A 27001-nucleotide genomic window follows, 5' to 3' on the forward strand; every position below is an offset into this window, starting at 1 on the left:
AAACCGAAGCACACTCGTCATTACATTAAAAGGTTTACAAAAACAATTCTGAGAGACAGCAAGCAGAAAGGGCCCGGAATCACTGTGATGCCACAGGTCAACTCACCCCGTCAGACATATGTACACCAGTGTCGAATCTTTAAAATTCTGCCCCAGCCTTGGCCGAACCCCCTTCTCCCCACCCACGATCACCCTCCCACCCCCCCCCACCCCCCCCAAAAAAAAATAAAGGAGAAAAAAAAATTTTGATTTTCCTCCAAAAGTCAGAGGCGGTTCGGAGTTCCCTTGGGCCACAATGTGCTTTTTAAAAACAATGCGGGGAGAGGGAAAATCAGAATATTGACCAAAGAGCAGGGCTTCCTGTGCTGGCAGCGTGCCTCTCGGGCTTGGTTTCCGCGTGTCTGTCCGTGTGTGGGGAGTCGTCGTGTCTTTCCGGGCCGGTCCCTCCCTGGCTCCCGCGGGTAGCACCTCACAAAGGGCTGGCCAGGGCCTTTTTGGATCGCTTGATCATGCTGGGGTGGAACTCGGTGTGGCGCCGGGCGTGCTTGGTGAGGTGGTCGCTCCTCATGAAGCGCTTCTCGCAGAGCGGGCAGCGGAACTGCTTCTCCCCGGTGTGGGTCCGGTAGTGGCGGGTCAGCTCGTCGGAGCGGGAGAACTTTTTAAGGCAGTCTGGCCACGTGCAGGGGAAGGGCCGTTCACCTAAGAGACAAGAGACCGTTTCAAGGACACGTGACAGAAACTCTGAAGGCTGGTGATGATCAACAATCCCGATGACCCAACGGGCAAACCCCTTGCATGTAAGTGTTACAGGATGGATTATGTGCCCCCCACACCCTCCCCTGATGCAGAGGTTGAAGTCCTCACCCCCCCCGTTCCTGAGAATGTGGCTGCATTTGGAGATAAGGTCTTTGAAGAAATAGTTAAGGTTAAATGAGGCCAGGAGGCTGGGTCCTAAGCCAATGACTGGTGTCCTTGTAAGAAGAGGTGATGCCCTGGCCTGTGGGGCTCAGTTGGTGGGGCGACCTCCCGTGCACCAAAAGGTCCCCGGTTCCATTCCCAGTCAGAGCACCTGCGGGCTCCGTCCCCAGTAGGGGGCGTGCAGGAGGCAGCTGAACGAAGTATCTCTCTCACATCAATGATTCTCTCTTCCTCTCCCTCCCTCTCTCAATAAAAACATTTAAAAAAAAAAAAAAGAAGAGGAGATTAGGACACAGACACAGAGGAAAGACCATGCAAAGACACTGGGAGAAGACAGGCATCTCCAAGCCAGGGAGAGAGAACCCTCAGTAGAAACCTGTCAAACACCTTAATCCTGGACGGCTAGCCCCTCAAACGGAGAGAAAGAAGCTTCTGTTGTTGAGGCTGCCCAGGCTGTGGTGCTCAGCTAAGGCAGCCCTAGAAAGCTGGCACCAGGAAGGAATAGCTGAGAATCATCTCTAAGCAAATGAGCTTGCTGTTTTGTACCCAATGGATCCCCAGGAGCCTTGGGAATTCTTCGTTCTGGTTTATGGTACGCTGTTGCCGGCTTCATGAGTTCTCCCAGAGGAGTCAAAAACTCAGGCCTTTGCTGAATTTCATGGCACCCCAGAGATGGACGAGAACGGAGGCGTCTGGGCCAACTGACCTCCCACCCGGGGCAGCATCTCCCCGGGCTCCCGAGGGCAAGGCTGGTGACTGGGAGCCCCGTACGCAGAGCCAGCCTGCTGCTCCTCAGCATCTCCGTCACACACGCCCGTTGAAGTAAAATCTGCCTCCCTGCGAAGGCCATATTTTATAGTCATATTTTCTTCAATCTAAAAATAAGGTTGTTCCCTCTGCCACATAATAATCCTCTAAATATCTAAAGACAGCTCACATATCTTTCTCTAATCTTTCCCTGTCTAGACTAAACAATCTGAGTGTCTTCCATATTTCTCACAGAAGAAGAACCAACATTATTCTACAATAATTAACCTAAAAGTGCAGGCACAGAGCTAAGAGCATTATCTCACTGAAATCTCACAGGACACCCCACGGAGGTGGCCCATTTTACAGATGAGGAAACAGAGGCGTAACACTCGACAGTGGCTCCACATCCCTCCCCATCCTAGTTGCTTTCCTCAAATTCACATTATTGTCTGTGTCCCTTGAAAAATGCAGCTAAACCTTGCCTTCCAGACATGGTCAGGCCAGCATCAGGGGCCTCCTGACCCCCCCAGAATGGCAGGGGAGGGACTGGGTTCATGTTTGGGGGACACACAGCAGAAAGGCAGAACGAGCTAAGTTAAGAGTCTTGCTGGCTCCTCTAGCTCCAAGCGCCAGCCTGCTCTTCACACCTTTCCAAGCACAGCCCAAAGCAGCTGTTTCATGGGCTCAGGCACACAACGCCTGGTTTACACAGAAAACTCCCAGACACTCCTCTGCAGTGTGAGGAGGGAATCTTTTCTCGCTCTGGTCCCCACCTTCCCGGAACCCAGAGGCTCCAAAGGCTGGGAGCTGTCCAGCGTGGTGTGACTGAATCGCCCAAAGGTTTTCCTTCTTCCCCAGCTCCTCCTCACCTGTGCCAGAGGTGCAGAAATAATGGTAACAACCACAAGGCAAAACCCCCATCACCTTGTGACTGCTCTACATGACTAAGGTTTTATCTGCTGTCCTCTGAGCAGAGCAATGGTCTTCACAACCTCTCCAACCTACCTGCTCTGTGGGAAACCCCAAGTGGGCAAAACCAATCTGTATTCAATAGCCCTCCTCCTATCCACAGGGATATGTTACAAGACCCCCATGGGGTTCCGAATAGTACCAAACCCTATATATACTATATACTATGTTTTCCCCCCTATACATACACTTTACAGCTTCTCTTCAGCAGATCTGAATTGCCAGCATCACTATTCCTGCACTCTGGGGCCATTATTAACCAAAACAAGGGTAACTTGTGCTCGCTTCGGCAGCACATATACTAAAATTGGAACGATACAGAGATTAGCATGGGCCCTGCACAAGGATGACACGCAAATTCGTGAAGTGTTCCATATTTAAAAATAATAATAAAATAAGCCCTGACTGGTTTGGCTCAGTGGATAGAGTGTTGGCCTGCGGACTGAGGGGTCCCAGGTTCGATTCCAGTCAAGGGCATGTACCTTTGGTTGCGGGCACATCCCCAGTAGGGGTTGTGCAAGAGGCAGCTGATCGATGTTTCTAACTCTCTATCCTTCTCCCTTCCTCTCTGTAAAAAAAAAATCAATAAAATATATTTTAAAAATAAAAAAAATAATAATAACATAAAATAAAATAAATAAGGGTAACTTGAACGCCATCACTGCCACACTGGGACAGTCTACTGATAACTGAGATGGTCACTGAGTGACGAGCAGGCATGGAGTGTAGACACTATGGACCAAGAGATGATTCACATCTAAGACGGAATGATGCACACAGCAGAGTAGTCAACACACTGCCCACGACGTACACAATTTACAACGTATGAATTCTTTATTTCTAGAATATTCCACTTAATATTGTCAGACCGCTATTGCCCGTGGGTAACTAAAACCAAAGAAAGGGAAACTGAGAAGGGGACTACCACAGGGAAATTCACTATACGGGGGGGTCTAGGTGTAAGCTCTCACTGAGCTCTGGGCTGAAAACCCACAACAGCAAAAGGCGACAGCAAACCGATAAAGGCCGAGGCCCACCCAAGGTGGGTGAGCGGGAGGGTTAACAGTGCCGGAGGATGCGCAGCGGCTCTGGTAGGGACAAAACAAACAAAAAAGCAAAGGGCTTCACACTGAACTCTGAAAAACTCAACCACGTGGAGTTGGAAACTACAGTGTGCCGCTTTTGTTGGATTAAATGGCATTTCCACCCAGTTCAGCAGAACTCCGGGCAGAAGGCGAAGTGCAGGTTGTCACAACCCAACAAGGTTGAGCTTCCTAGGGCAAAGACGATGTCACATCTGACTGTGGTGCTACTGTGCTGCCAAACATTCAGTAACTGCTTCAACTGTGTGTGTGTGTGTGTGTGTGTGTGTGTGTGTGTGTGTGTGTGTGTGGAGTATGTTCATCCTCCAGGTTGCTCACATGACCAAAGCCTGCTCAGAAGTTCCCGGATGCCCGGGTAAGACTCCTGCGCTCCTCCAGACTCAGACAGCAGCCAAGTCCTCTCTAAGCCCAATGATGTGTCTGCGGGAGAAATGTTCTTTCAAACACGCTGTGTTAAAATATATATATAATAAAGGATAATAATCCAGAGAGTGGTAAGTTGTGAAAACCAAAACAAACAACAGAACACCCTCCCTGCTCTGTCCTACTGGAGCCCCCTCTCCACAGCTCGGTGAGAGGAAAGGGCAGTGCTCCCTCAGTGTTGGTTAGGACAGAACCCACCAGGCGCCGTTTTCTTGGGGCCGTGGTCAGGTGGTTTAGCTTACTCGCTGGCACATGCTTCTTCCAGGTGAGTCATGAGAGGAGGTTAATTTAGTGGGATGGATCTGTCTCTATGTGGAGAAAAATGGACCAGAAGCCCACCCTGCCGTGTGCTAGGATCATAAAAGAAATCAGGCGCACTCTCTGTAGGAGGGGGGTTTTGTGGGAGTGACAGCGAGGGGAAAACTGTCAGGAAGCCCAAGTCAGCTGCATACACAGGAGAACTATTAAGTATGGATGCTCACAGTTTACGTATATTTCAACTGTGATCAGGGTCCATTCCCACTGAATGCACTTTCCATCGCCCTTCTGGCTACGATCTACTCACCGACCCTCACAGTTGTCTTCGTGCAATAGCTCTCCCTGCTTCTAACCCAGATGCTGCCACTGGCCTAGCATCCTGACCCCTGAGTGTCCCAGGGAGAAGACAGAGCCCAGCACAAGCCAGTCAACAGCAGCCTTTGTTCGACTCATGTCAAGTCCACCGGCTAAGAATGGGCTAACCACCATTCTTAGATTTGCTTTTTACAAAATGGTTCGGGGGCGGGGGATGAGGGAGAGAAATCAAAAGAATCAATATTGTGTGACAGGAGAGAGTTCTATGCAGTTTACATCCGTATACAAAGTTGAACTGGGACCCTGCCAGGCTCATGTGTGTATCATCCACAGCTGTGTCTCCACGACAACGCAGGGTTGAGGAGTTGCGACAGAGATCGTGTGGCTCACAGAGCAGAGAATATTTACCGCCGGGTCCTTTACAGGAAGCTGGCTGACCCCTGATCTCCGTCTGAAGAGGTGAACTTGCACCTGGTGTAAATCCAGTGTCTTCAGGAGCCAGACACACAATAAAAATGGGTGAAATGCCAGGCGTATGAGATCATGGGTCATGGTGGGATCCAACTGGAAAGTGCTTTTCCCTACGAAAGGCATTCAGTTCAACCCTCTGTAACACCGTGTGCTGGCCAAGCCGGGTCTGTGCAAGAGACCCTGGATCCTTCCTGGGACTCAGAATTTGGAGCCCTTTAACATCGCCAACTCTTTGGCCCCACAGAGAGTTTGCGTACAACCTACTATGGGATACATTTCAGCATGCTCGTCAATGACAAACACACAACAAGGTTATCATCTGGAAAATGATACAGGCTTTACACCTAGACAAGTATGGAATGGGGAAATCATCTGTAGGGAAGGAACAGAATTTCAGGTGGAAGGGGACCCGAGATGACGTGCAGGGGAGGAAGGAGGCCTGAGCGGCGATGGGGTGCCCTGCATCCTGCAGCTAGAGGGAGACCCAGTCCGGTCCCTTCTTTCAGCTCAGGGCTAAGGCCCCCAAAAGAATGGTTAGCCTTCTTCGTGCCGAACAAATCATACCCGGGAATCAATTATCAATTAAAGAATATTTAAGCTTGTCTCTGGTATTAATGAGAGCGTTACCATCCTCCTGGGAGGAAGGAAGAGGAACAGACACGTACCAGTGCTTTATTTCTGGCCTTCGCAGGAAAACACACCCAGCGGCAGTGACACGATCAACTCTGCGTTACTGGAGCAGAGCTGTTAACAGCCCAAGTTTCTCCACACTTCCATTATTTATATGGCACTCCCCTCCCCTTTCAGCGACAAGCTAAGCACCTCTCACTGACAGACTCGGCTCAGAGCATAAAATAAACCTGACCGAAACCGCTCCTGAACACTGCAGCAAATGTGTAAAAGACTCTCTTAGCAGAGACAGGCCAGGCCTCCGGACGTCTCCCGGGCCTCCAGTGGGTTCGGGAGAAGGGGAGTGGAGCCTGCCGGCGATGTGCTTGCCTAGTTAGCACAAAGGATGGCTCACTGCTTTCCAGGAGGAGCCTGCACTCCACCAGGTGATTAGTATGCCCACACCAAGTGAAGCTTATTCTTCTCAGTCAAGTCTTGAGATGAACAGCGTTGAGTCCTCCATGTAAAGGGGGAAAGGCACACGTGGGGGGATTGCTAACTGCACACACCCAGCCCCGTCCAGGCCCCCTGGGTTGTGACAGGCTGCCCCTGAGGTCCTGGCCTGGGGTCAGGGTGGCCTATGCTCTCAATACTCTCCTTTCCCACCTGGTTCTTCTCACCCTTCCCTTCACAGTTCCACAGAAGGTGCCTAAAATGGGCTAACCTTAACAGAGGCAAGAAGGTTAAATACACAAACTCTAGCCCTGTTCAGGTAGCTCAGTTGGCTAGAGTGTCATCCCAACGGGCCAAGGTGATCCCAACGGGCCAATTTGATCCCTAGTCATGACACATGCAAGAATCAACCAATGTATGCATCAGTAAGTGAAACAACACAGTTGCCCTAACTGGTTTAGCTCAATGGATAGAGCGTCGGCCTGCGGACTGAAAGGTCCCAGGTTCGATTCCGGTCAAGGGCATGTACCTTGGTTGCGGGCACATCCCCAGTAGGGGGTGTGCAGGAAGCAGCTGATCGATGTTTCTCTCTCATCGATGTTTCTAACTCTCTATCCCTCTCTCTTCCTCTCTGTAAAAAATCAATAAAATATATTTTAAAAAAAAGAAACAACACAGTGATGCGTGTATCTCTCTCCCTCTCTCTCTCCAAACCAATAAATCAAAAACCTTAAAAATACAAACTCTGAAGCTTCCATTGCCTCTAGCAAAAGTAACCCCATCTAGTAAACCGAATCTAAGGGAACTAGACCTCCTTTTCAGAACAGAACTCTAAAAATGCCAATTAAGGATGATAGCTACTCACAGATCTACAAAATCAAGGCTGCCTCTTGAAAAAGAGCAGTATTTTTTTTTATTGCAAATAAAGCAAGTATCATATCCAGAGATAAAAGGATAATTTGATATTAGGGAGTCATATTGATACTATTCCCCATTTTAAGAGGCTAATACACCCGCACTCACCCACACACACATCTTGCCCTAACAAATACAAAATAGTATTTAACTTGTAGGAAAATAGAAAAATAGTTCCTTAACTGGATTAAAAAAAACAACACACAAAAACACAGACCTGAAACCTTTCCCCAGCAAGGTCAATTGTAAAATAAAGTCAAACTCAAAGCACGGGTGGACACCCGCCCCCACCGTCGCTGCCATTTAATGTTGTTCAGAAAATGTTAGTGAGTGCAACTAGTAAACAGAATAAGAAGCAAATTGTGAAAACAGGAAGTGAAATAGGAATTGTTCAGTCGATACAACTTTCTATTTGGAAAGCCCAAGATAAATAACTGAAAAACTAACATAAATTAAAAATGCATTCATAGGAGTAAGGATACAAAAGAGCAATGGTTTTCTTATATGCTAACCAAAGCTAGTCAGGATAAGCTTAACAACAAAAATTCAGGACCTGCATGAAGAAAACCCTAATTTAAAAGAAAGCAAACAAACGGAACATTTCCCAGCTCTTGGCCGCTAAGACTCAACGGTGAGAATATGGCAATTCTGTACAAATTCTTCTATGAAATTAACACACCCCATAGAAATCTTTTGTTCTTGAACTTGACAAAATTATTCTAAAGTTCATTTGCAAGAATAAGTATGCTCAACTTGCCAAGGAACTTTTGCATTAGAATAATAATAAGTGAGCACTTGCAACACCAGTTATTAAAATGTATGATTAAAGCTGCAATAATTAAGATGGTGTGATGCTAGCACAGGAAGAGGCAACTCAGTGGAGCAGCCTTGAGTCTGAAAATAAACTCAGACTCTACAGGGTTGGGACACTGCAACTCTGTGAATAAAAGGATGTTTAATTCGATAAATGGCATAGACATCAGGTTTTTAAAAATTACATCTGGCCCTAACTGGTTTGGCTCAGTGGATAGAGTGTCGGCCTGCGGACTGAAAGATCCCAGGTTCGATTCTAGTCAAAGCCATGTACCTTGGTTGTGGGCACATCTACAGTAGGGAGTGTGCAGGAGGCAGCTGATCGATGTTTCTCTCTCAATGATGTTTCTAACTCTCTATCCCTCTCCCTTCCTCTCTGTAAAAAATCAATAAAATATATTGGGGAAAAAAATAGATCTGGATCCCTTCCTTCTATTTTTAAATAAATTCCCAATGGGCTATATATGTAAATGTAAAAAGAATTAAACTATAAAGGTAAAAGGAAATATAGATGCACATTTTTAGAATCCTGGAATGGGGAGACTTTCTAAACTTGAAATCAAAGGCAAAATCCTATTTAATGGATAATTTTGAAATACATAAAAAACTTATTTCAAAGAAATTTCAGGACTAAAACAGTGAACTAATGAAGGAAACTGCAACATATAACAAAAGGTTTAAATCTGTAATATAAAAAGGACACTTGCAAATCAAAATGAGTAGCCCAATTTAATAAAATTGAGCAAGGATGCAAATAAGTTATACACTAACGGCTAATAAATATATAAAAATATATTCAATCTCACAAGTAATCAAAGCATACTAATTAAAACACCAATGAAATGTTTATCAGGCTGGTGAAGATGTTACAGTGTGTTCATATACCTTTCACTGGTGGAGGCATGAGGAAATTGGCCCTCTATTGCACAGATGGGTCTTATAATTGATCCAGGGCCAGATGGCAATATCTTTGTCTAGGAATTGTTTTTGGTAATAATTAGATGGGAACACAAAAATATATAGGGATATCAGCATTGTTCATAAAAGATAAACCTTGATAATTTAAATGTGTAACAATAGCCCTAACCGGTTTGGCTCAGTGGATAGAGCGTCGGTCCCCGGACTGAAGGGTCCCGGGTTCGATTCCAGTCAAGGGCCTGTACCTTGATTGCAGGCTCGAGCCCCAGTAGGGGGTGTGCAGGAGGCAGCTGATGGATGTTTCTCTCTCATCGATGTTTCTAACTCTCTATCCCTCTCCCTTCCTCTCTGTAAAAAATAAATAAATAAATAAATAAATAAATAAATTAAATTAAATTAATGTGTAACAATAAGGAACTGGTTTAGTAGTTATAAGTGTAACCAAACAGTGGAATAATATGTATCTGTTAAAAAAGTACTAGGTTGTGACAATGAGATGGAAAGATGTTAGCAGTATGTTGCTAAGTGAAAAGAGTACAATCTGCAGTGTACATACTAGTATGTGGACATGTATGGAGAGAGAAAATCCTGGGAACAAATATACAAAATGTGACAGTAGTTATCTACAGGTAAGGGGACAAAGGGTAACTTCTTTCTGAAATTTCCCCCTATATTTTCTAATTTTTTAAAACAGTAAGTACGAATTTATAATGAGAAAAAGTCAGGAAAAAAGTCTTACAGAAAACAAAAGAAACAACGGCGTGCCTGAGTTTAAATTTTCCCAAGAATGGATTATGTAATCGTGGGGAATGGAGAGGATTTACTTTCTAGAAATTACTGGGACACTCCAGTGTTCAAGACCAAAGAAAGGATCAACCAAAGGACTTGCATACATGCATATAAGCCTAACCAATGGACACAGTCACCAGGGGGGTGAGGGCATGAGTGGGGGGATGGAGGGATAAGGACACATATGTAATACCTTAATCAATAATGAGAGAAAAATATATATATTTTTAAAAAGAGGAGAAAAAAAAAAAAAGACCAAAGAAAGAAGAGGCATCATTCTGTGTCTTTCTCAAATAAATTGTTAGAAAGTGAGAAACTTTCAGAACAAGCTACATCTGTTTTCTCACTCCTCCTCCACCTCCCCCTCTCCTCCTTTTTCTATATGTGAAAGGAAAATGGCCCACAGAATACAGACAGGAATCTGCCTTCAGATACGGGAGTCACACAGACAGGAACAGCAGGGCTGCCCCACCAAGGAGTGTCCCCATTAGGAAGCTGGGGACAAGAGCGTGCAGACGCAGAAAGCCAAGACCAACACAGCATTCCTCACGGATGAGGATGGGGAGGCACATGTCCACACACACACACACACACACACACACACACACACACTGCCCTGACCCCAGGCCTTCGGTGCCCCTTGCCCATTATCTTCTGTCCCCATTACCTACAGCAAAGCGACGTGACTTGCAGGTACAAAAAAAACGTGAGCCTTTGCTTTACAGTTTCAATTCCATTACTCTCAAGTGCAGGCGCACCCACACACTCGACAGAGGAGGTATGTAGGCCATCTATGGGTACCGGCATTCCTACATTTCCCTACACAAATCACTCCCATTCCTACTGGACTAAAAATACCGAGAAATCAAAGCCTTCCTGTTTGCCCAAAATATTACCACCTACACATGTAGATGTTCTGGAAAAATGAAAACACTTGGTAAGCTTTGGAAGAGTAATCCTGTCTGAATGCCACCCCATCGTAATCCCATTTGCTCCTGGCCCCTCTCTGAGCCCCTCCTGTGTGACCTGGCTTCCCTTTACACGGTATGTGTTGATACAACAGAGTCACTATAGAGTTTGGATGTGTGATTTTCCTTCCCGGCCCGTGTTGATCTGTGGAAGGCAGCTGGCCCATACTTTAGGTTCTGCACCGGGAAGTGGGTGTGTGTCTGTAACCTGGCACCCGGCACTTCCTCGCTGGAGCAAGCTGTCCAGGAAGCAAGCCTGTCCGAGGAGTGCTAGTACGCCCCCAACCTCAACTGATCCGCGGGGCAGCTCCGGGGCTGGGACCTCAGAGAAAGATGGCAGACCACAGACTCTTGGCTCTTTGGGTTCTCAGCACAGCCAGAGGTATGTCTTGGTGTCTCAGTTACAAGGCCCCCATCTCAGCAACTCGGAACCAGCAAAGAGGTGAAGTGACCTCCCCACAGCCAGGCCCAGGCCCAGATCAGCTGATTCCCAGGCCCACAATCTTCCTGCCATCTCAGACTATGATGCTTCTTCCCGGTTATTTGCGGAAAAGAGAAATAATAAATAAACCTACCAGGCACTAAACAATGAACGGATATACGTGTTGGATGGCAAAACTATCCTGAGAACATAGATTCTTAGAATCTTTGCGTTTTGGGTGATTTTTATGACCATCGAATTCAAACCTGTCCTGTTGCAGACAAAGCCGACTCGGAGGGCAGGTGATGTCCCCAAGGACACCCTGAGATTGGAACCGGTTGTCAAATCCCTCCTTCAGTTTGAGCACAAAACAAGAGCCGAAGGGAAAGAAGAGAAAAGGCCCTAACAGGTGCAGAGAGAGCCTCTAGGGCATGTTTTCCTAATTCTCTGACTCCCCAGGTGCATGGCCTCGGGGAGGGCAGAGCCAGTTGATAACAAATCAGCTGCTGTTGAGCTTTAAGTTTCAAAAATAGAGTTTTAAAAAGGTAAAGCAGCTCTCTTGATTGGCCAGAGTTTCCTGCCAAGACCTGGGCTGTAGGGAAAGAGAGAGGAGAGGGGCTGTGTGTAGAGAACAGATGCACAGGTCTCTAAGAGGAGCTGGCCTTCTCTCTCTCCTTTTAGAAACAGGCTTGGGCAGGCCCAGAGCCACCTGGCCCACAGCCTGTCCGGAGCCAGTAGAGCCCCCCAGGGAAGTCCCCACAACGACTCAGGTGAGAGGAGCTGGGTTGCCCCGCTGAGAGAAGGGTCTCAGTGCATGCCTCCAGCTCTGCACCCTTCCAAATGGCTGTGTTTTTTGTTTTTTTAATATATCCTTATTGATTTCAGAGAGGAGGGGAGAGGGAGAGAGAGAAACATCAATGATGAGAGAGAATCACTGACCAGCTGCCTCCTGCACACCCCACACTGGGGACAGAGCCCCGCAACTGGGGCATGTGCCCCGACAGGGACTCAAACTGTGACCTCCTGGTTTATAGGTCAACACTCAACCACTGAGCCACGCCGGCCGGGCCAAATGTCTGTTCTTTTTATAAATTTTTTTTTAATATATTTTATTGATTTTTTACAGAGAGGAAGAGAGAGGGATAGAGAGCTAGAAACATCGATGAGAGAGAAACATCGATCAGCTGCCTCTTGCACACCCCCTACTGGGGATGTGCCCGCAACCAAGGTACATGCCCTTGACCAGAATCGAACCTGGGACCCTTGAGTCCGCAGGCCGACGCTCTATCCACTGAGCCAAACCGGTCTGGGCCAAATGTCTGTTCTTAATGTGTTCCTGAGCCCAAGACCAAGCACTGGGGAAAAGGCCACAGGAGGACTGAGTCGCAGAGGACAAGGATCTAACACCCGGAGCCACTGCGCAGAGGCTCTCTTCGGGAGGGGAGGTCAGCATGTCAGAAGCCGGGCCCCAGCCGGTGCGTGGCGCCCCAGGGGAGACCACCTTGTCGAAGGATGGCATGCCACACGGACAACCCTCCCATCATGCCAGAATCAGAGGTGAGCCTCTTGCCTAACAAATAATAGATGGCTACCCAGGGAAAAGCAAGGCAAAGGGGGAGGGAGAGAGAACTCTAATTTTGCAAACTGCACCCAAAAGAGGACTGAGAGACCCTGAACTGCCAAGGTAAAGTTCTTGCATTCACAGCAGAAATGGGGTGGGGGGGTGAAGGGGCTTGAAAACTCAGTGTGGTTACGGACAGCTTACTCTTTGCACTCCCAGGCTCGTGACCGGGAAGCTCTTACGCAACAGGCATAGCTGCTTTGCAAGGGCCACGGAGACTTTTGGCCTCCTTAGTGAACACAAGGTTAACCTTTCCATTTGTGCACTTGGGTAAAATGATTTGTAGCATCCACAGCTTCCAGTCTGGGGACAGCTGCTCTCCAGAAAGCCGGAGCCTTTGGCTCGGAAAGGACAATGGGCAAAAGAGGAACGTACCGGAGAGGAGACTGGTGTCTGGTTAATGAACGCCCACTCTACCTGCCAGCCAGGCTGCGGCTCTCCGTCACTAGGGATGCTCCACCAGCATGTGTTTCCAGCGTTTCCTCTCTGGGCTTCACCTCTGTACACAGCTGGCACAGAGGAAGGCTGCGATCACCCCAGGTCCTCCTCACACATGCCACAGAGGCCATTGTCAAACCGTGTTTCAAGCCTTAGTGAAGCGAGCCACTAATTAGTCTTGCCTGGCGCCTGTCATTAACGACCACAAAGAATGGCAGGTCTGAGCGAGCATCCAACCTTCACCGAACAGCCCCCGGCCTGACGTCCCCAGCTCGCCCCGAGCAGGCGTTCCTGGGCAGCGTTTCGACATTTCTGGGCAAGGAGGACAATGAGAAAAAATGACTCAGGTTGGAGGGGCACAGCCCATGTTTCTTTCGTGCTGGGAAGCTCCGCCTCCGTGGGATAATGCTCACCAGACAGGCATTCTGTGGCTGGCCACGGGCATGATGTGCAACGCGAAAGAGGGAGAGCCAGCTGTCTGGTTGTCACGCTGCTTGTTTTCGTTGAAACGGCAACGGTACAAAACTGCTGTAGAATTATGGCAGCACGGGGACTTAGGTCATTGTGATGTGTTTTTGAAGATCTAATTTGTGCCCCTTATGATTTATTATGGTGTTTTTGTTGGGCATTACGCACAACTAAATAGACTTCTGAGTCCCGGTGGGCTTTGCCAAATAAACAGCTCATCTGTATAAAGATGTGGCCTTTATCTATTAGCACAGAGGGTGACAGCCGTCCTGGGCATTAAAATGGACGGACGATTGGAATTAAGGCCGAGTGAATGGCACTACTGATCACACGGCTGTTTGTTATACTTGTTCCCGGTGAGGCTTCGGGTACCGGCTTCCAGAACACCCACTGAAGTAGGTCTACAGTGATGAGCCTGAGCACGAGACATACATGTTGAAATCCTCTGTGTTTACTGCGACGATTCAGCCCAGCACTGGTGGCCCAACTTGAGGCTGACCTCCAGAGACAGGTCAGAGCCCTTTCTCTTCAAAGGGAAGAAAAATATGGAGAGAAAATGTCATACTAATCTGTCTCTCATTTGGGTCAAAATCTGCTCTTTGGAACATCCTGCTTGTAATTCTAAATGGGCAGACAGAGTGACTGGTTGTTGGTTTTGTCTGGCATCCATTGCCTCTTTGGGGTAATAAACAACACACCTCAAATTTCCTTTTAGGAACCACACCTTCCTCACTCTGCGTCGGTGCAACTCCAGAGGTGACCCCACAGCCCTAGACATTGCATGTGACCCGTCCATGCCACGGTGACCGAGTTCAGAGAAAGGCGCAACATCTAACCCAGGTCTGGAGCGTGACGCCTGGGACTTTGCTGGGATCGTTAGGAAAGGGGAACTGTCTGAACTGAGAGGATGGGAGTCTGGAACTGCCGTCAGCCATCTCACTGCCATTCAGCGACAGCCTGCCCCTGAATGAAGCCAAAGCAAAAGACAGCAAAGCTGAGCCGGGGAGAGAGACAGACACTGAGTACCTGTATCTAGAGACACCTGTAACTAGAGCTACCCCAGATGTGTTGGTAATCTGAACCAATAAAGTTCTATTTTTTATTAAGCCAGTCCAAGATTGGAGTCTGTTGCTTACATCCAAGGATCCTGACTAAGACAGCTCTGTGCCCGGAACCAGGGTCTTTTTCAACGGGAAGGAAGTAGATTCTGGGTAACTATTGGAAAAGACAGGACAGGTTTGATCCAAGTCCAAGATTTCTACCGATATTTCTAAGGTTCATAAGAACTAACCACAAGCCAGAGTTAGAACACAAGAGTAGAGAGCTAAAGAATGGTAGCGTTAGAGCCAAATCCAAGAGAGCCATGTAAAACTCAGGGTCTCTTCCCACTGGCAGAAACCCAAGAGGTCCAGGCCCACCACCATACATGCACGACTCCAGCCACCTAGAAACATACTAGGAAAGTTCCCGAGTAACCTTGGGCTAAGTTAACCAACTCCAAGTCTAACGCCTCCTATAAAATGAGAAATATGAGTACCTTCCTATCTCACAGAACTTCTGGGAGTTTAAATGTGACAATGTCAACCATTTGGGTTGGAACTTGACATATAATAAATGGTAATGTTACTGTTATTAGTACTATTATTACTATTAATATTAATAATTTAACTTATTACTGTTATTATTACTATTATTCATTCACAACATTCACAGTGCCAGCTATAAATATCTAACACAGCTCTTTATATGTAACAGTCACTCAATAAATAAATATTATTTAAATGAATGAGCTGCTGCTGGATTAATCTGGAACTTCAAACAAAAATTCTAGAAACAAGGGCTTTCTGAGCAACACGTTAATTTTCTTAAATTATAATATTCAGTAAATGGGGACACTGTTCTAAATGCTTTAAATAACTCATTTGAATTAAGTCTTATAACAAACCCAATAATAAAATGAACTGAGCTCCATTTTACAGATGGGAAAACTGAGGCTCAAAAAGTCTTCATCATTAGAGTGGCAGAGGCAGGATTTGAACACAAGGTTCTTGGAGGGACCGGAAAGCCCATGCTCTAACCCAGTGGTTCCCAACGTGGGACACATGCCCCACAGGGGGGCAATTTGATTTTTAAGGGGGGCAATTCGAGAATGAATTATTAACGTGAATATTTTACATTTCTTATGGTTCTAGGGTCCTCATATTCAGTATATAAATATATATTGTGACATATTTATATATTTCAGTTCTCTATTATGTTTTGAAACTTTATTTGCTATTTTTTCCCATCACTTCATATTATTTGTTTAACAATTTCTTGGTGATTTCTTCCTCAGTACTTCAACTGTCCTTTCGTTCTTTTATTTTTCTCTTTCATGGATGCCATGTTCTTTGGAAGCTTGTTTAGACCAAGTTAATGGCCTTTTAAGCTTCTTCCACATGAATAGGAGTTCACTATTTGAATAATAAGAATTATATGTCACAGGGGGGCATCAGGATTTTAGACATGCTTAGGTGGGGCATGGCCACAGAAAGGTTGGGGACCACTGCTCTAACCGCTCTTCCTGCAGATAAAGGCCTCTCTCCTCAAGTTCCTTCGAGGGGCCTGGTCTCTTCATCACAGGCTTCACTCTTCTTTTCTGACTGCCTCTCTCTCACCAAAGCTGGATCCTTGGAAGGGAGAGATGTGAGTGCTTTTTTCCCCTTTTGCTTTTTGAACAAAGTAAGGTTTCTTCCAGGTCTGAAATGTCTATAATTCTCAGGCAGGATTTCTGTACCCCTGTCTGCCCCACTGGTTCCCACTTTGGTTCAAGTCAGCTGCTCCAGGAGGTACTCACTTCCAAAACCACAGAAACTCACTTTTTCAGTGGTTTTCAAACACTGAAAAATGTTCAAAGTTTGTTTAATTCAAATACTACTAATGCCTGTATTTCAGATCCTTGTCATTAATTTTGTTTGACTTAAGCTCCCGTCTCTTTATTTTAATCTATTTAAATAATGTCCTCAATTTTTTTTTTTTATTAATCCTCATCTTTCCATTGATTCTTAGAGAGTGGAAGGTAGGGGAAGAGACAGAGAGAGAGAGAAACATCGATGTCAGAGAGACACATCGATTGGTTGCCTCCCACATGTGCCCTGGGATGGAGCCTGCAACCACATCCCTGGACCAGAATGGAGCCCGGGACCCTTCAGTCCGCTGGTCAATGTTCCATCCACTGAGCCAAACTCTCTGAGGCTGTCCTCACTTTTTAAAAAAGGGTCCATCAGGGATGAATTCCATTCTCCTGTTCAAATTTGTGATCATTCTCAATTTCATTAAAAGAAAAACATTCAAAGGCCCTGGGCTTAGATGGAGAGCTAACTGGTTCTTGCAGCTCTAGAACCTTTAGATCCCAGATCCAGATAATCAGTTCTCACCTCAGGATTCCAAAAGCTAGCACAGGTCACGACAAACGGAGACTGAAAGGGAAGCCCGGGGGCACACCTTCATAAGCGTGGGCTGTAAGCACCAATGGAAATAAATGCCTGGGAATATCCCACGCATCAAAAATGGATGCACCTCACTCCTTTCGTGGGGACGGCCTTCCCTATGAATAATGTTAGTCCTATCATTTGCTGAGGGGACTGCTTGAGGCCTGGCTAAAACAAATGTGTACTCTGGGCCTTAAGGCACCAAAAAGGTATTCAAGTTTCAGGAGGGCTCCAGGAAGGGAGGAGTAGGAAGTCTCTCAGGCGCTGGGCTGTGGGCGGTTTCACAGAGTATATGATACATAATAAGAGGGCAGAGGTCCAGCGCGGACTCCACTGCTGCCCTTTTACTCAGTTAATTTGGTTAATTCAAAGCAGATCTTTAAACCAGGGTTAAATTAAACAACAACAACAAAGTTTACCACAAACTGAAATCCTCAGGAGACCATGGTGGGAAAGCATTCAAATCAAAGAGCTGCAAAGAACTCACGACCAAGGGCCATCTCCACACGGCCCTAACTCGGGCCTTTAGCTCCGCCCTTCGGGGTGCCTGGGGCCCTCACTGAGCTGCTGAGGACACTGGGGCTCAGGGCGAGTCAGTGCTATGTCCAATGTCACATGCTGGTCAAGGCAAAGTCAGCTTCTGAACCCTGGGGGCGCACTACCAAACCATCCAGGGCTCTTGAAATGATTAACCGGAACAATCCCCATCTATCTGAGAGGGTGGGCATCTGCTTTTTTAGAGACAAGATGATGGATGTGATGACCTCTCAAGGTCAATTCCAACCTCCAAATTCTATTCTTTTGATACCGACAACTGCTGCCACCAAGCGCTCTCAGTCAGGCCCAGGCCTGTGACTAACTTGCCATCAGATGTGGGGAGGAGTGAGAGGCAGGATCGCTCAGAGACCACAGCAGAGGATCCCATTCCTTTTCCTTTTTAACTGTCTGTGGGGTGTTTTTCTTCTTCTCCCTTTCGCCCCTCCTTTTTGCGTGTGTTGCATAGAAACAGAAAGTGCCTTTGTACCATTACTAGGCACTAATTTACGCTCTTCAGTGGGAGCTGGGCCTGCTGGAGAGACATTAGGAAAAGGTGGGAGGGTCGGATGTGGGGGAGGACTGAAGCAGCAAAGGCCTGGAATGCTGCAAGCTTTTTCTCCAAGCCTGAGAACAGCCAAGGGGGGTAGAGGAACCCGGAAAATTTGGAAGTCAAGACTAATTAAAATGATGATGCTGTGGTGTTTTGTTTTGTTTTAAATCAAGAATGCTAATGATCACCAGGCTTTCAAAATCACATGGGTGGGTTGGAAAGCCTACTCTAACCAGGGCATGTCGAGTTGTTTCAGGGGCTACTGAAAGTAAGTACTGGGAAATCATCCACCCACTTTCCTTCTCAATGAACTTATTAAGGAAGACCATTGCCAGCCACTTTCCCAGTATGTCCTACAATGTTTCTCTCCCTGGGAAGTTCAGTCTGGGAATTTCTCACAGATGTTCACTGGATAAGCGTCAACAATTGAGACAGGAACGTAAATCGGACCCTCATGTTCAGAGTCTAAGAATGCATTTCCCTCAGGTGACACATCTTTGCCTCAAAGTATGGTAACTGAGTGTTACCATCAAAACATCAAAAAATATTTACTCTGGTATCTCCCTCCCCAACCTGAGCCCCACTTGCACCCCTTCCCACTCTCTTCTCCCCACTCACAGAGGATTTGAGAGGAGAATCAAGGAAAACAATGTGTTTTTTCTCTGCAATTCTACTCCACTTGTATTTTCTGTTGTGAAACAGCAAACCTGCCAGCAGCTGAAGCTTTTCTAGGCAACCCCACTTTCTCTGCCCTGGGCAGCTAGATGGCAGATGATGGACAGGGGGAGTGAGGCCAAGCAGCAGCTGGTCCCTCCCACCTCTGTCCTTCCCCAGCAGTCCTTCATCCCCTGGGTGAGATTCCAACAGCGGGCTGGGCCTTCTTTCCTTGGAATCAAGGGAATTTTAACCTCTTGTTGGAAAACCAAGAGCAATCCCCTTGGGACATCCTTGCAGTCCTTAGAAACCATCATCCTGTGCAGCTAGAAGCCACTGCAGCCCTTTGCTCTCTCCTCGAATGTAGATTTTTATTTTTTCCTACATGGATACATGAGACTGTGTGTGTGTGTGTGGGGGGGGGGGGGGGGTTATTGCCCCTAAGGGGCCAAAAATTAGATCTTTGGCAGGTGAAAAAAATCTCGGCTATTACAGTGGTTTGTGGCCTTCTAAAGGGGCACAGTATATTGATGGCTCTACAATATACTAAAATGTAGTGGGGGGAGAACAATTATGGGAAAAGGTGTCTAAAGTCTCCTTAAGGGAGAGAAAATGGGAAAAAAAATGGTAGAAAAACTATCTGTAGCCTTGGCCAGTTTTGCTTAGTGTGAATAGAGCGTTGGGCCACAGACTGAAGGGTCCTGGGTTCGATTCCAGCCACAGACCTCAGTCGCAGACGCAATCCCCAGCCCTGGTCAGGGCAGGTGAGGGAAGCAACCAATTAATGCATCTCTCTCACATGGACGTTTCTCTCCCGGTCTGTCTCTCCCCCTACCTTCCAATCTCTCTAAAAAAATCAATGGAAAAATATCCTCGGGCGAGGATTAACAAACAAACAAACAAACCAACAAAAACCTATCTGTATAAGCCCCACCCAGGCTTAGTTGTGAATCTATCTTGGATGAAGTCTGTCAGGCTATGAAATATCATTCCAGGTCACTTTAGGAAGTCCTCTGTAAAGAGGGGTGGGGCGGGGAGAATGTCTCACGAGAAGAGAAGGTGGTCAAGACTGGGCAGGGGCTAGTTAACGGGCGGCCTGTAGCCCACTTCTGAGATTAGGCTCCTAGCCTAGGGCTGTGGCCACAGGAAGACCTGGCCCTGTTCCTGAGCCCCTGCCTCCTGGGCAGTGTTAAGTGGGTCCTTCTCACACCTGTGATGGCACTAGATTCTCCTGAACCAAACCACTGACTCTAAAGGTTTTAGCAGTCATGAAGGGAGAAGAGCACAAGAGGTATAGAGCAAGCCTGGCATATAGAAGCAAAATCTAAAAACTTTAGTCTCAGGGAAGGAACATCCCAGCAGAGTTAGAGTTGGACATTCTTAGAGAGGCCAGAAAATCTATTTCCCATATCGGCAGGTAACTGCCACGGTGGGGGGTATTCGGGTCCCTTCAGCCAGATAGTCTAAATATTGCAGGGAAATGTGCAAACGGCGTTAAGGAGAAACAGAAGCAGCCACTCCTGGGGTGTTTACAGCTCGTCTCTCCTTGTTGCACATAAACTTCCTTCTGCCCTACTTAAAAAAAAAAAAAAAGTTTAAAAAAAATTCTTTTCTGCAGAACTGGAGTGTGATGGCTGGGATTTGGGGCTTTCCAATTTTCAGGATCCTGTAAACAGTGTTACCAAGCTTAACCTGTTGTCACCAAGAGAGGACAGATGACTTAAGTCCCACCAAAGAGAGTAAAATTGCAGCTGGCATGGAAATAAGGCCTAAGGTTTCGATCATTGAGATGTCAGCCTAGGGCGACTCCACATCAGGCAGTTCTGATGACTTTTGACCTGGAATTTGTATTTTTTCCCCCAACGATACTCCCCACCCCCAACATACGTATATTCTATGTACAGGGTGACCGCAATGTCAGGAAATGGGATAATTCTCTTAAAATCCTCACCTGAGGATATGTATTTGTGGTGTTATTGTGTTAATCCTCACCTGAGGATATTTTCCCATTGATTTTTAAAGAGTGGAAGGGAGGGAGAGGAAGAAAGAGACAGAGAACGATGGTGAAATAATCAATGTGAGAGGCATTGATGGCTGCCCCAACCAGGCTGGGGATTGACCTGCAACCCAGGTACTGCCGTTGACCAGAAATCAAACCCACGACCTTTCAGTGTGCCTGCCTGTGCACTAACCACTGAACACACTGTCCAGGGCTGGGTGGGTTTTTTATTTTTAATTAATTTTAGAGAGAGAGAGAAATAAGAGAGAGAAATATTGATGTGAGAAACATGGATCAATAAACACCCCGATCAGGGATCAAACCCAAAACTTAGGCATTTGCCCTGACCAGGAATCACACCACCAACTTTGGTGTATGGAATGACACTCCAAAGAACTGAGCCGCTCAGCCAAGATGGGGTAAACTTTTTATAAGTGCTCGTGGGAGGGTTGAAGGGGCACAGGTACAAGGAGTAGGTATGGGGGGTAAGTGGGTTTGAGTGGATGTTTGTGGAGGCTAGTTTGGGGTGTATACTGGGAGGTTGGGGAGTGTGTGTGTATTCGGGGACTGTGAGGGGGGGGGCAGTGACCTGGGTGTGAATCTGCGGTGGTGTGCCAGGATCAACTAAACACTGGCTGCATTTTCAGATAATGTGCTCGATATGTTTTCAGGCAAAGTACTCCAACATGTCTAATTGTTCATATGAAACATTACAAAGTGCCTAAAATGTCTGGAAAAAAGAGTGTATTTGTTGTACTTTTTTTTTCAGATTAACCATGGATCTACTGCTTAACCTTCAGAGGTACATCACCTGAGAAGGTATCTGATCTAGAGGCTGAAGAAAAACAAACTGAGCCTAGTATTAGAAAATGTAAGCTAACAATTTAAAAAAACTTCATCCTGTTTCCTAATTTTGAAGACCCCTAATCACACAAACTGGAAGACCCAGCATTTCTTGAGGGACCACTGTGTGTCGAATCCTATTAAGTGCTTTATCGATATTACCTTATCTTTGCACAAGAACCGTTTAGTTCAGTGATACTGCCCTGTTTTGTTGAATAAGAAACTGAGGCTCGTATAAAGCAGAGGTTGCAAACTTAAATGCCAACAGAGAAGATGTAAATGATTAAAAACAAGGGGTACTGCCCCACAAAAAGATCAGCTCAAGCCAATGGTTGCTAAGCAGGAATTCAGGCCCAGTACTGCCAGATCGTTCGATTTTTCCAGAGAAGCCAGAAATCTGGATTTGTGCTGAAATCCTCTGATTTCTAGATACTGGTAACTAATTAAGTTTCTTAAACCATGTGCTGGCCAAGGCAAACAGATAGGCAAAGCAAATTCAGCCGCAGGCCTTGCAAACTCTGAAATCCAGTAACTTGCTGAAGGTCTCACAACTGGGAAACCACAGGACAAATCAGAGCGCAGCTCAGCCTACCTCAAAAGCATCTTTTCTCCTAGGACGCTATAGCTGTACTGAATTAAATGCAATTTTATCTAAATGACTCAACTTCTAAGCCTCTGGTTCTATGGAAGTGGCAGCAGCAGTAGGAGGAGGCTCTATAGGAAGTGAGCGAGCAGCCTAAGGGATTGTGGCTGGGCCACACCGAGCAGGGGGTGTGGCTGGAATTATAGCTCTTATCATCTTCACAGAATGCACACATTCCAACCGTATCTCCCATCCACCTTCTGGATTTACTAGTAATACCAGCAGGAGGAACATCAGGGAGCTCCTTACCCCACCCCAATGACCTAACAGGAAGCTCCATCTGAAACTTGGGAATGCAGGAAACTCCTACAGGTCTCTTATTTAAAAGTAGCCTTTTTTTTTTCTTTCCAGCTGGAGTACCCTCTGACAATATTTAGACGCTGAGGTTTTGTTCTACCATGTCCTGGTATGACAGAGCCCCGGAACATAAACAAGACACCTGCCATCACCATATCGCTAGTTTCAAAAGACTGACGGTAGCATTTAAAACGGGACTAACATTTCACTTCGTTTTCCACTCCTGACTGTGTGAAAGGTTCTCCTGAAACAGCTGAGCTGACTTGCTGTATGGAGAATTAAAGAGCACCACGCATGCACGCACACATAAGCAGCCATTTCTAGAAATGCCTGAGAAAAATCCCTCAGCCCGATGGTCCGGAATGTGGGGGGGGGGTCTTTTTTCCCTGTGTCAGGGAGACTCCGGTCAGCTCCCACAGAAGCACCGCAGGCCTCCCCAGCGGCACAACTGGGCAGCTCCCTGAAGGAGAACGTGCCTTTGCTCAAGGTGGCAGTGGGTGTCCATGTGAACAACCCAACTCCGGGAACATGGCTGACACTGCCAGGCCCGCCGAACAGCTGTTGGTAACACCCTCCCTGAATACACCCCATTTTCACCCCTGGCAAGCCACATGAAAGGTCACATCCCCCCATTCAGGCACGTGTCTGTCACCAGCCATACAGACGCGAACTTTAAAATGTGCTGTTTTATGGCAGCCTAGAGCACAGCCCCAAACAGAACCCGGTTTTGCATTAGCCACGAAGGAAACTGTTTTACTCCTGTGCCAGCGGCCACCTCCACCAGGAGCATTTTCCAAAGGAAATAAGATAGGAGATGCAGACATGCAGCCTTACCTTTAAAAAGCAAAACAAAACAAAATCAACCAATGATCATTTTAAAAACCACAGGCCGGGAGGGTAGGGGTGGGGGGAGAGCTTATCGTAAACGTGCCAAAAATAACACAAAAATGACCACCTTCTAAAAGGGGTGCCCTAGGACAGAGGGGAAAGGCGCTCGCTGGGAAGACCAGCCCTGTGCTTCCTTGTCAGAAGAGCAGCTGTAAAGCCAACCTCACTACAGATGGTGAGGCAGCACGGCCCAGGGTCAGCGCTCCCCAACTTCCTCCGCATGTTCCACAGACCCAACAGCACTGGCTGACTGACCCCCGCCTCCAAAGCCCGCGTTACCCCGCAAGATGTCTTTTTTAGCCACATTCGTCCGCCCAGCCCTGCCCTTTGCTCTCCCTCGAAGGGACCGTTTCTTGGGGCCTCCGGAACGTTTCAACAGTCATTCCCCAGCCATGACCTCCAGCAAGGACCACACCTCCTCCTCCTCCCTAACTGCTGGGTTCAGGGTGGAGGGTGAACCGAAGTCACGTGGAGGAGGGCTGGGGGAGGGCAGAGGGAGGAAATCAGCTCTGAAATCTCCCTCCTGAACGCAGCTAACCAGTCCTGAAGTTAACCCACCAACCATGACTCCATCAAACCCCTCTGCTGCCTGAAGCAGTGTTATTTTAACCCTCCCTGGGGACTCTTGGCCAAATTTAAAACCACCTTGGCAATCCCTGAAAAGTAGCAGGCGCACAGCTAAATGAGTCCTTAGTCATCCTTAAAAGGTTCCATCCACGAAAAGCGTGCCGCTTCTCCCAGGTTTTTGGCCACTTCCCTGCAATCCCACAAGACAACCAGATAAAAGGTACGCCATTTGGCTCGCCCCCACCCCCACCCCCACCCCCGCCCCCGCCACAGCCTCTGCTCCAGGAGGGTGGCCCCAACATCGCCGGGTGCGGGAGTCCTGGGGGCGGGGCAGCACCACTTCCCGCGAAGCCAGGCACCGGGGCGAGCACCCAGCACCCAGCACCCAGCACCCAGCACTCACTCGGTCCGCCCGTTGAACGCTCTCCGAGGCTCCCAGGGGCTGGGCACAATTAAGGAGAGTGAGCTTGCCCGTGGCTACACGGCTCAACTATGTAAAGAGTTAAACAGCATCTCATCCAAAACGTTCGCACCCTTTAGGCTAAGTGTGGTGTCCTTAACGCCCGGGAACGCCGCCGGGCCAAAGGTGAACCAACCCCGGAGGCCGGCGGGAGAGGGAGACGCCGCTAACCTGTATGCACTCTGTAATGGGCTTTGAGATGGGAGGATTTTCCATAGACTTTCCCACAGCCACTGTAGGGGCACTTGTGCCTCTTTTCGGAGGCGTGTTTCCCCTTCGCAGCCACTCCAGGGTGGAGGAGGGAGAGCGGGCTGGGCGCGCCGCCAGGATCCTGTCTCTCCTCCGGGCTGTGGGAAGGACTCGACCCAGATTCGGTGGTCACGTCGCTATCGGATCCCATATCCTCATCCGGACTCTCCAGACTGTCGCTGCACACCGAGGGGGTCTGGATGGGTCGGTACTTGTTCAGGTCCAACAGGCTCTTGGCGATGGTGACCAGGGTGCAGTAATCCTTCCAGGTGTCCCCCGGGTCGCCGTGCTCCTTGGTCACCTCGCGCTCAGGTAGTCGCAGTCGCTCGGCGTCGGGAGCGCCCCCATGCTCCGGCACCGCAGCGCGGTTCGAAATGGAAACCAGACACTGGGCAGCCACGAAGTCCATGTAGGCGGCCGAGGACATGGTGCAGGGCGACAAAGCAGCCCCCGGCGGCGCGGTCGAACTTGGCGGTGGCTGCGGAGGTTCGGCTCACCCTGCCCTGGCCTCGGACGACGAACGCGGCGCGGCGGCCAAGGGGGCGGGGGCGCAGGGCGCTTCCGACTCGCAGGAGCGCCGAGGCGACCTCAGCCCCTCATCTTTACGTAACCGGCAGCGCCTCCGCACGCAGCCGCCACGGTCCCGAGCTCCGCCGCCCGCGCCGCCGCCTCTGGCTGCCGCGCTGTCCTGCGCTCGCGCGATCCCCCCCGACGGGCGCGCCCACCGCTCCGAGCCGGCTTCCTTGGAAAGGTGCCACACGTGGCGGCCGCAAGTTTATTCGACCGAATACGCCCCCGAGGCGCCGGGAGAGGAAACTGCAAGAGAGGTACACGCCCTCCTCCGCCTCTCCCTGGAGTCAAAGACCCAGGACATTCACCCGACCACCCCGACGCGGGTGGCAAGGGTCGGACCAAGCGCCACGTCTAAGAGACACTTTCCCCCCCAGAGTCCCCGGACGGTTTCTGAGCCCCTGCTCTGGCCGGTCCGCACCGTTTCGGCATTCTCTTGCTCAGTAACAATTTCGCAGAATCCCATCACGTCACAATCTAAACCCCCTGCAATTGGCCAGTGGGGAGGGTGATTCAACTCTGTTTACTTTCTCCCCCTGCCAGTCAGGAGGGCCTTTTGGTGGAGAGGTGCGTCTAGAGCCGAGGCGTGCGGCCAATCCGACTGTTCGGTTTCGGTGCCTCGTGCTACCCCTACAGCCCCGAACGCTGACATTTAAAAGGGTAACAGCCCGGGGGCTGGCAAGGAGCTGGCACTGGTCTTCGGGAGTGCCTTCTAGGTCCGGTTAGCCGGCCCAGGCCTCCTGGCTCCGTCCCAGCTTGCGGAGCAGTGGGACTCACGTTCCCCTAGGTTCCCTAGTCGGTTGCGCCCCTTCTTGTGGCCAAAGAGAACTTCTGGTGCGGCTTTTCCAGCTTGCAAACAGTTAAGTGACTTCCTGCAAACGCTACAGTCCCAGCAACCAGCCTTCCAATGAAAAGTAAGTTGGTTGATGTCACTGACATTGGCTCAGCCAATCAGGAGGGCGTTCCGAAAGCAAGCGCTCCACACTTGTAAAGGCTTAGAGCTGTAGTGAAACTGGACACATCCTTGTATTTTGTGTTGTTAGTGGTAAAATTGAGAAATGCTTGGAAGGGAATGGGTGATGAATAAGTGCAATGTGAGTCTATAAACACAAACGAGAAAGTAGCAATTCTTTTTTTCTTCCAGTTTTGGTATGCAATATACTTTTAGAAAGAATTATAGTAGTTCTTCCATCCAATACATGAACTATGACTAATTAATTTTAAAAATGCCAAGCTAACAAAGTTTTGTTTTAAAGCACGCTCTTCATGTTGTTTGGCTATTCTTACACTGAAGCATCCCATCATTGCTTTTGTGATACCTCCAAATTCCTTTCCTTCCCCAGTGCAGTTTATTCTAAATAAGTTTTTTTGTTGTTGAAGTTATAACCCACCTTCAAATAAATGGAGACAATATCCCTCATTTATGTAACTTTAAAAAACAACAACACACCATTCTTAGTTCATTTTCTTTCCCCAGGCCCCTGCATGATTGTTAGGGCATGTTTTCTTCCCTCTCCTTACATATGTGGAGACTGGGGACACAGAGAAGTGGCTTGTCTACCTTATCAGGTAGATAGTGACAGAACTCAATTGAAATCATAGATCTCCTGATTTCTAGCTCTTTGAGCTTAACAATAACTGAACTCTTTGGTTT

General features: G+C 48.0%; 2 protein-coding genes, 1 long non-coding RNA gene and 1 other non-coding gene across 5 annotated transcripts in view; 3 read left to right on the top strand and 1 right to left on the bottom strand.

Moving 5' to 3' along the window:
- Positions 1 to 218: 218 nt before the first annotated feature.
- Positions 219 to 25204, bottom strand: KLF9 (KLF transcription factor 9). Of its 2 annotated transcripts, XR_008558288.1 has the most exons (3): positions 24700 to 25204; positions 13090 to 13464; positions 639 to 699 (listed from the first exon to the last, which is right to left on the bottom strand). XR_008558288.1 is itself a non-coding variant. In XM_008142105.3 (2 exons), the coding sequence occupies exons 1-2, from the start codon at positions 25202 to 25204 to the stop codon at positions 470 to 472; spliced, it is 735 nt and encodes a 244-aa protein (XP_008140327.1). In that variant the 3' UTR covers positions 219 to 469. The 2 variants fall into 2 exon arrangements, 1 of the variants encoding a protein (XP_008140327.1); XM_008142105.3 differs by lacking the exon at positions 13090 to 13464 and having other exon boundaries at positions 219 to 699.
- LOC114231737 (U6 spliceosomal RNA) lies at positions 2915 to 3018 on the top strand. The gene has a single exon (XR_003617737.2). It is a non-coding gene; the product is annotated as a U6 spliceosomal RNA (small nuclear RNA).
- On the top strand, positions 13808 to 14730 carry LOC129151637 (uncharacterized). Its single transcript, XR_008558289.1, has 2 exons — positions 13808 to 14131; positions 14336 to 14730. It is a non-coding gene; the product is annotated as an uncharacterized LOC129151637 (long non-coding RNA).
- LOC114231719 (uncharacterized) overlaps positions 25203 to 27001 on the top strand; it is a 53825-nt gene continuing 52026 nt past the window's right edge. Inside the window, exon 1 of the mRNA XM_054727189.1 lies at positions 25203 to 26261. Within this exon, the coding sequence (XP_054583164.1) occupies positions 25203 to 25859 (657 nt within the window). The 3' untranslated portion in view covers positions 25860 to 26261. The remainder of the gene's footprint in view (positions 26262 to 27001) is intronic.

This window comes from Eptesicus fuscus, chromosome 15 (genome assembly GCF_027574615.1).
Source record: "Eptesicus fuscus isolate TK198812 chromosome 15, DD_ASM_mEF_20220401, whole genome shotgun sequence".
NCBI lineage: Eukaryota > Metazoa > Chordata > Mammalia > Chiroptera > Vespertilionidae > Eptesicus > Eptesicus fuscus.

What these genes read in the sequence shown, in the direction of transcription:
- KLF9 (XM_008142105.3), bottom strand. Translation starts at nt 25,204, where the DNA reads ATGTCCTCGGCCGCCTACATGGACTTCGTGGCTGCCCAGTGTCTGGTT. An exon ending in CCATTACAGAGTGCATACAG is followed by an intron (nt 700 to 24,699) that starts GTTAGCGGCGTC and finishes CTTGTCTCTTAG; the next exon opens with GTGAACGGCCCTTCCCCTGC.